General features: G+C 44.5%; 2 protein-coding genes across 2 annotated transcripts in view; one reads left to right on the forward strand and one right to left on the reverse strand.

The window, feature by feature from the left end:
- Positions 1-748: 748 nt before the first annotated feature.
- On the forward strand, positions 749-934 carry T265_11996 (hypothetical protein; the record flags this gene model as incomplete). The annotated part of the gene is made up of 1 exon (XM_009178870.1): positions 749-934. One exon carries the CDS (start codon positions 749-751, stop codon positions 932-934), a length of 186 nt encoding a protein of 61 aa, XP_009177134.1.
- Positions 935-4,181: 3,247 nt separating this feature from the next.
- The window catches only part of T265_11998 (hypothetical protein), a gene marked incomplete at both ends in the record, with an annotated part of 15,945 nt that continues 11,230 nt past the window's right edge, over positions 4,182-8,896 (reverse strand). The window contains 2 exons of the mRNA XM_009178871.1: positions 4,182-4,501; positions 7,524-7,636. Of these exons, the coding sequence (XP_009177135.1) occupies positions 4,389-4,501; positions 7,524-7,636 (226 nt within the window). The remainder of the gene's footprint in view (positions 4,502-7,523; positions 7,637-8,896) is intronic.

An 8,896-nucleotide genomic window follows, 5' to 3' on the forward strand; every position in this document is an offset into this window, starting at 1 on the left:
TGAATTTAAGATAGGGTACTATTGTTGCGACAGAAGTTTCGTTTACTTCATATCCTCTCTTGAGTATCGGAGGGAAGTTTTCACTTATATACAGACCTTATAACCTGCGTGATAATGATCTGGTTCATGTCCATATCTATGTTCAGGATGGTGTGGCAATCAGCTGCCCAGAAAGGAAGCAATAACCTCATTGGTCAAAACATCCGTAGATGTTACCATGTTGAAATCTAACTTCATCCACTCAACGTTCACAGAACAACTGAAAGAGATGACCGGTAGCTGTTTTGATGTAGGACTCGACCGCACTGATTGTTACATACCACAGAAGTGGAACTGTAAACTACGAAGATGCTCTGCTTCACTTCGCCCGCTGCTCATTGACCCTTTTCTCTGTATCAGTCCAGTAGCGAACCCAGCCACATGGCTTTCAGGTACAAGCTTACGATAACTAGACTCTGTACCTCAAGTTTCAAACACACGATACCGCAGAGCGCTTGCTAAACTCACCTCACCCTCAAATCCAATGGGAGCAGAACATAGTTGTGATTACCAGTTATGATCACCAACACTGTTTTACTGGTTATATCCAAGAACAGCACCCTCGTCAAATGCGGTTCAGGGGCATTTGACGATGTGATCAATAAAGTGGCCATACCGGGGCTTGGGAATCACACAGGAGACGATATAATCTTTCAGTTCCGTACATTGAAAATAAAATGCATCCCAAACCAAATGAAAATTACCTTGAATGATCAGTTGTGAAGCCGAGTGCACGAACTTGGACGGTGCAGGGGAATATGAGGAGACTTGTGACATTGAGAGCGTTCATACGCTGGATCGTGTACACCCGCAAGGTTTCACACACAAACACACACACGTACTCCCCAATCCGAATGACGAACGCATAGGGAATTACCTCGATCGTGATGCGTGACGATGCCGTTGTAGCTGCTGATAGAGAAAAATTGTGATCCGGCTGTGCATGGTCAAGCTGGATGTTCATCAGCTTTGTCTGTATTTATTTACTAGATGGTAACATTTACCCGAGGAAAACCTAAAATTGCGTCTCTATGGTAATGCCACTAGCTTCTGTTGCAACCTGAGGTTTTCAGCTTCTCGTCTGATTGAGACAATCTTCTATCGTCAACTGATTTGACTGCACTCACCTGAAAAAAATAATCATTTATCAACAACACGAAAAGAACCATCTTCAGGAAAGGTGCGGTGTACAAAAATGTGATAATTCATGATCAATCTTTTTGTCAGTAGCCTTCACACACTTGCTTCCCAACTTTCAGTCACACTGCTCATAGACTTCGCGATTCATTAATCAGCACATTGGAAGGGAGCAATCCGGTTGTCTTTCGAAAAGTCAGGTAAAATGACAACCAAACCGCGGGCACGTTCGACTATTCAGGGGTGATAAGTCATGTGCATACAGCTTGCGCTGGTGAGGCACACTCGCTTCACACGTCAGACAACCGGAGTTTGAAACCTGTGAGACCCAAGACGCCCTGCTAGTGACTTTTAGTAAAAGCGAAACTTGAGTCCAGTGCTCCTCTCAGCCGTTGCAGACGAACCAGAATAATAGCAGCAGGACATGACGAGTGATATCACACTGCAGCCGGGAAACTGAATCTCAAGCCTCAACTCCGTAAGGCTTTCATTAGGCTTCTCGCCGAATTTCTTATATTTCCATAACTAGCTTGTATGTAAAAATTCGTCTTTTTGGTCTTCTCAGTAATCGTCACGACCACTAAATGACGGGTCTTGACACACCAGAATTAACAGCCGAGTGATCTCCTAGGCTGCTTTTTTTAATTAAAGGTGACCATCGTGCTTGCCTCAGCTTTTCTTATCCTTTTATTAATCTGCAACCACATCCCCCTCATTATGAGCCACCTGTCCTCCAAACTAGCTTTCTTCGGGCACATCAGTATGCTTTATTAGGGCAGTATTAACCGTGTGGTAAAAAAGGTAGCTTTATTCCTCTGTTCCCAGGCCTCACACCAACATGGACAACGGACAGACCTGTGTAAATGTAGTTAGGTGGATGCGAAGCTATGTACTTGCCGCGACCACCAACTCGCCTTACAGGATTTACAGTAGATGAAAAAATGATGCACGAATATCAGTAAGCTGAATGTCATTGGACTACCGTTTGATCTAATTATACCCGAATAAACAGACGAATGCAACGGTCACCCAGGAAGCTCGTCTCCAATTGAGAACTTTCAACTCCCATTCGTCGTACTGTCACACTAATCGGACGTGAATCTTTAGATAAAAGATGTTCTTATAGGAGTGAAGTTACGCGCAAAATCCATCGGTCCGTTTTTCCATTCTCCGAAGCGAAAATTTGCCTTGAATATGACTACCATTTTCGCTGCTTCAAGAATCCGTCTACAGCCACTGCATGGTTCCCGTTTTCTTCGCCGAAGCAGATTTGGTCTAACAAACTACTTGTTAGGCTATCGAAAACTCACCGACAGCCCACTACCGGCCTCACCTTTCTTGGAGCTCACCATAAACGAGTGATTCAGTAGAGTTCCACCTTAACGACAGCTGAGTTGGAGTGTGTATCGCCTAGTTTAGTCAGTTAATGTAGTAAGGATGCCGTGGTCGGATCTCGTAAATTTCAATCGCAAAAGTTTCGTAATCCTTATTAGGACTCATAAGATAGACAGTGAGAAATCGACCATGTGGCTCGACTGCTTTTTAACCTATATCTCAAGCACACCTGACTCAACAAAGTTACCCAAATGGAACATCTGAACGTTTTGTGCACGCAATGCTTATACCCAGTGTTTTGTAGGATACCTTTCCTGCACATCGTGAGCGCATCAGAATTTTTGTAGTCATTCGTCGGCACGTACTGCCCAGAAAAACGCCGTCATACCTTATATTTGGTGCGCTTGTGCCAAGCACAATTCGATTGTCATGTTAGACGTCTTCAGCGGTAGCGTAGTTGCGTTTTCATTACTGTGATACACCCACTGAATCAACAAGGCATAAGAAAGTTCGTGACCTAACTTGTTTCCAGTCAGTAGAATCCACCAAACATCTTGACGAATATGTTGAAGACTGGCACAACGACTTTGTGCAAATGTACCGGCAGACCAAATCCAGTCGCATGTTCACAAGGGTTTCGAAAACTGCGCACAGATAAAATCGATATCAATTGTTTAGTTTTGATTTACAGAACCACATAGTTGACTCAAACAGCTAGCGATAACCTACAGACAGAGGCGGACTAACTGGCTTGGAGAACTGCGTGAAAGTTTACGAAACAATTCACGACGACCGAGGTGAACACATCGGAAACATGCTGCAAGTGACCCGTAAAATAAACAGTAATATGTAGATAAGCAAGACCTTGCAGGCTAACTACGGATGAGAGGAGGCGTGGGACGAGAGTGGCACAGACCAAGAGAAACTGCACGCGGGCAACACAAAGACAAGGATTAAGCAATAGAAACTGATGACTGCAATTGTCATTGGACATAGTATTTAACTGAATAACCACCCAGACATGACAGTAAATGAAGAACAGTAAAATTCAACTTGAAATCACACACCTTTGACCGTTCTTTGTTAACCGACCATCGCACACCACTCCGTTTTTTTTAAATACAAGCCCGACAGGTCGTAAGGAATGATTTCGGTCGATTTCTCATCTGATTGCTAGAAAGTGGATGCGCAGATTCCCGCAGAGGTTGGTAACCACTGAAATCCAACCAGATAGGGGCATTTTCAATCGCCTGTAGAAACTGAAACTCACAAAAAACATTTCTCAGGGGCAACGTGTGTTTGGTGACCACCTAATCCCAAAGTGAACAGTGTCCACTGTTCACGGGCATGTGGTCTTCAGTTGATGAAATTCTTGCTCCTGAGACACGATGGAACATCTACAAGCCAAAAAACTTATTTGTGGAACTTTCTTTCGGAACGAGGGAGAGTCTGGACGATGGGAATAAGCAGCCCATATGAAGGTATGAACGACAAAACACAAGAGGATTTGGAGCATGGGAACCCGAGTAGAGGATGGGCATAAACACCTGCTCACACCAGGAATGCTTTAACTGCAGCAGCAGATGCTCGACTTTCAGCGTCTACTAGCTAGCTAAATTCGAATAAAGAACCCCAATCCGCACAAATAGGGGGCATGGATCAACTGATGACAAAAAGACTGTAATCTAGAAAACGTATTTCAACTTGTTCAGGCAGACAATATAAAATTAAAGTAATAGAGAACGCGAAAAAAACAGAATAGGACAAGCAACATGTGGACAAATCATGAAAACACGTCGCGGAAATACCGCCAAACACAAAATACGGAGCGATTGACTGAGTGGGTTCGTGGGAGAGAGTGAGTGAGCGGAGGGCAATCAAAAGTCGGCCTCGTCGTCGTAGAAATCTAGGAAATTGACGAACGACACTTTCGTGACAGATCCGTTTCGAGTGAAACTGTATTTGTAGTAGGATCCATCAGCGGCCAAAACTGCAGAATAGAGACAGAAGGGAGAAATTAACTAGAAATACGAAGGAATGAAGTAGAGGAATCCTAGTGACGATCGTTGAGTTGTGGTGTCCCAGAACAGTCAACGCCAGGTGCCGTTAGAGGGGAAGCAACACGAATGTTGAACATCGGTGCTGTACTGACGATGCTCAGTGACTGTAAAATTACGGAGTGTTTGTGCAAGTTTTAGAAGAAATGGCACAATGAAGCAACACATGCCCAAGGCGTGGTTCCCGAGAGTTTGAGATTGCTCAAGATTAAAAGCTAAAATCCGATGAACAGTGAGTTTGACTAGCCAAAATTGATCAGCAACAAAATCAAGGGTAGTCCTTCGTTGATCAGGAGGATTTACAAGCCTATTCATCTATCTGTCGATGGGCTGACATCCAGTGGAAAAGGGGTACATTTCAACGGAAATCAGACAAATAAAGTCGCATAATCAAAGAGAACAAAATGTTCAATTAAGTCATCCAAAGTAAGTGATGAGACCAGATAGCTTTGACCGCCTATTGTTTCCTTTGGCATGAAATTCCATTTCCTACCCTACAAACCTATTCATCACTGGGTGTAAAATCAGTGGCTTGTGAAGTTCATCCTATTGGTTTGATTGCTTCCAAATTGTGCGCTGTACTGCCGCCTAGGCGTCTATATTCTAATTTAACCAGTGGCCAGGTGTCACTCGATATGCATATGGCTCAGGTCGAACACACAAGAGTACCTCAATGTATTTGCCTTTTTAATGTGCATTCTACAGCACCCACAAGCACTGCTTTGTCAACCACAATACGGTTGTGACGAAGCATAAGTGAGGCCAACAGTCTCGTCACGACTGGGGTCAAGTTGATCCCCCTGTGATTACCTTACTCACCAAGGGCCCCTTTTTGAAAATGGACACTATCGCCCACGTTCTCCGAGACAATATCCATTTCCCAGGAGCAGGCAACCAAATCAGAAAAGCGCTGACTGAGGACTTCACCCCATCTTTGAACAAATCGGGTGCGAGATCATCCGGATCGGGTGCTTGGTGGCGCTTTGGGGAACATATGCGCTCGTAAGCCTTCGAGGCTGTAGGAGTTTCAGATTCAAACTGCAAGATTTTACTTCAGTTATAGGATCCAAAGAAGTGGCCACGAGTGGCCATGAGGATTGTGATTCAAAGTGCTCGGCCCAGCAGTCGAAACGTCCTTCTTTATTCAGAATGCTCGTGCCACTTCAATCTTTGATGGCTCACAGGCGGTCTCCGTGGACCGGTCGTGGGTATCAACAGGAGTGATCTTGGGCCATTCCCGGCTTTCTGGTTTTCTTCCATTTCCTTCCGTGTCCACCAGCCTTCACGGTCGACGCACACGTTCATTTTCACTCGATGTCCGTTAATTCGTCAGGACCAAATTATGTTAAGAACCGGCGGACAATGAGCTGAAAGTACGAAAACCACTGACCTAGGCAAAAATACATAAGTTATCCTACGAATGGTATGGATATGTTGCGTAGCTGATCTTCGAGCTTTACTATGTTTTTCAAGTTAAGTCCAACTTTTTGCTGGCAGGGGATCTATCAGGTTTCTACATCTAAGCAGCCGGCGAGATTTAAACAGTGCCACTTTTGTCTGATATAGTGCTTGGGTGGACCTAGTACGCCGTTCCAAGCGCGAAATCCCATGCACTGTGAAAAGATGTGGCGATCTTGTTCCGGCACACTTACGGAAAGTTACTACCGCCTGAGTTATCGAGGATGGCGCCCCATGTCACCAGTTTGCGATTCGTATGCATATGTGGTTCACCACCTGTCGGTCCGTTGGATTGAAAGGAGGCAGGAAGAAAACACCGACCGGCGTACACCCGTCACACTGTTTGTTGACATAGTCTTGCTCCGATTTAAGAAACATTTTAGACGAGCATTTCTATGGAACCAATTTTTGTGTAACCAATTTCGAAGGGTGGAAACCGAATCTTGACATTCCGCACCCGGACAAGGACTTGCGAATGCGACTGAGTGGGTTTGCGACCAAATATTCCACTTTTTAGGGTGAATACTCCAAATATTTAGTAATGAGACATTAATTCGGTACTGCACATCTGTGCGATCCAACGGGGGCCAGTATGTGTCACGTGGGAGCTTCATTCACTGATGTGACCGTCAATTCTGTAAAACCTCAGCGAGTTGGTGCTGACAAGTACGTAGTCACTCCAGCCAAGTCAGAAGTTCAAAGGGGTCTGTTCGTATATGTAAAACGTTTGTTGCTTAATCAATGCCATCGCCAAAAGTGCTGATTTTGCCTGCTGCAAAGACGATACCCACAAACGTTCTTATCGAACACAGGAAGAGATGAAGTGAAAAGACCTAGGTTGAATGAAGCTCCTGAGTTTCACGACGGCAACCAAATGTGCCCCATGTAAGTACTGTTAACGTTAACATCATCGTGGAAAAAAGCAAACACATTATTGCATCTATGCTTGTTTCCATTTTATTTCGAGTCCCATAGGAAAACATATTTTTCGGGCGCTAGAAGGGAAGCAAATAGCTGGGAAACTTCAAAACGGACACCCTTTGTGCTTGGCTGGAAATACCGCAAGAAATGCAGCTAATCGATGTCAGTGGCGTTGGTGCCGTCAGTTTCTTTCCATATTGTTTAATAGGAAGCTTGGAGGTGTAGGCATCCCAGAATGCTTGTTGGAGGCCAGCACTAGGTCGACCCCTCATCCACTCCTTCTTCTACTTTTCACTTTAATGCTTTGAATACAATTGAATAAATATTGTGGTTATACGGTAGTCAAGCAACCGTGTCAACACTGATGTTCCCTTCTTTGACGACTATCAACAGGGGTAGTTTGACCTCATGGGTACCTCTCAGTGAAGGATACACTTATCGTGCCTTATCACCGTCGAAACGCGGTGTGTCAGCCACAAAATAGCATTGCAACAAAACAGAAGGATTACGTGTGACGTTATCACGTTCCGTTATTCTGAAACTGTGGAATTTAGTGGGTAGTAATTGTTAACTAACCGATGAGTGTGTTGGGATTCATCATACTGAAAGCACAAATCGCCTTGAACTTGGTGTCCAGGACACAGCGGATTTGGCTGACATTTGCAAAGTAGTTTGTGAACACTTCTTGCCTATAAGATGAGGGCGGAAAACACAGAAGTGAACAGAAAAGAGGTATTTTTAGATCGCAGAATGAGAATCACTGATAATATACACATGTACATTCGGAAGAGACTCAGATTTACGAGTGTTCATATCCCACGCGGTATGTGCAGCATATCTTCGATATACCAATTTGCACACACACACGCACACACACACACATACATGTTTCGACCATTTTATCTAGTGCTTTCTAGGTTGATCGGCATTTCTTGCTTAACTGCTGCTGTTTTGACCATTTATGTGCACACGCGTTCATCTGGGTCCGTGTGTTCCGTGTTCTCAGCTCTATGTTGGATCTGGCACCTTTCGAAATTATTTACCTAGTTTCAGTCTCCACATTGCGACCACGACTATGTGGACTTCCTCATCGTGCACATAGCTTGGGAGGATTGGTTTTGTAGGTCAACCAACATCAGCCTACCCACTTAATATATACGACTGAACCGAGGTGAGTTTGCTTCGCTGTTCAACCAGGAGCTACTGACATGGTGCCATCCTACCGAAGACAATTTCACTAACACTATGGTTAATAGGATGCCAATCGTTAAAAGCGGTATTAATGACTGTCCCGGGGAAACATTCGTGCGGAATCTTAAAGGAAGAAGTGATAAGCCTTAAAATACCTGACAAACAATGTCGGTATCTATAGGATGGACAAGCAACTGGCCTCGGCGCTCATTTGTATGACATCACGTTTGGGCCAACTGATAGCTTGCAACAAGCCATTAAATGCTCGCTTGTAAATCTTATTCCCTGGGGTCCACAACGGCACCAAGTTCTTGGATGCAGCACAACTATCTGTTCAATGCGAATCGTGTGCCATTGTCCAGCTTTGCGCAGGCGACCGGAGATTCAACCATTGTTCACCAACAGGTTCAACAGGTTCAGGGATCCTGGTTGGCGACCGGGCAGTTAAGGCGGAGCTGCCAAGCTACCTGTTAGAAATATGTGGCTTGCTTCGAAGAAACAGAAGACGAGCAGGATTCGAAACTCAGGGCTTGTAAATCAGGAAATGTGCGTTTACATTATGCTTCAAGGTTAACGTTGGTGCGCCATTCAGAGACTTGAGGAAAACCGAGTATTATTAAAGTATGTCCACCCCAAGCTGTGTAAAGTTCACCGTTGACAGAATGGCATGACGGATTTTCAATATTGCACAATTGTCAGTTGCAACGACAAAAATATATGATTTACCCTCAACGACCAAAAGTCAATCCTGCTGAAAA

Source organism: Opisthorchis viverrini (assembly GCF_000715545.1).
Source record: "Opisthorchis viverrini unplaced genomic scaffold opera_v5_693, whole genome shotgun sequence".
Taxonomy (NCBI): domain Eukaryota; kingdom Metazoa; phylum Platyhelminthes; class Trematoda; order Opisthorchiida; family Opisthorchiidae; genus Opisthorchis; species Opisthorchis viverrini.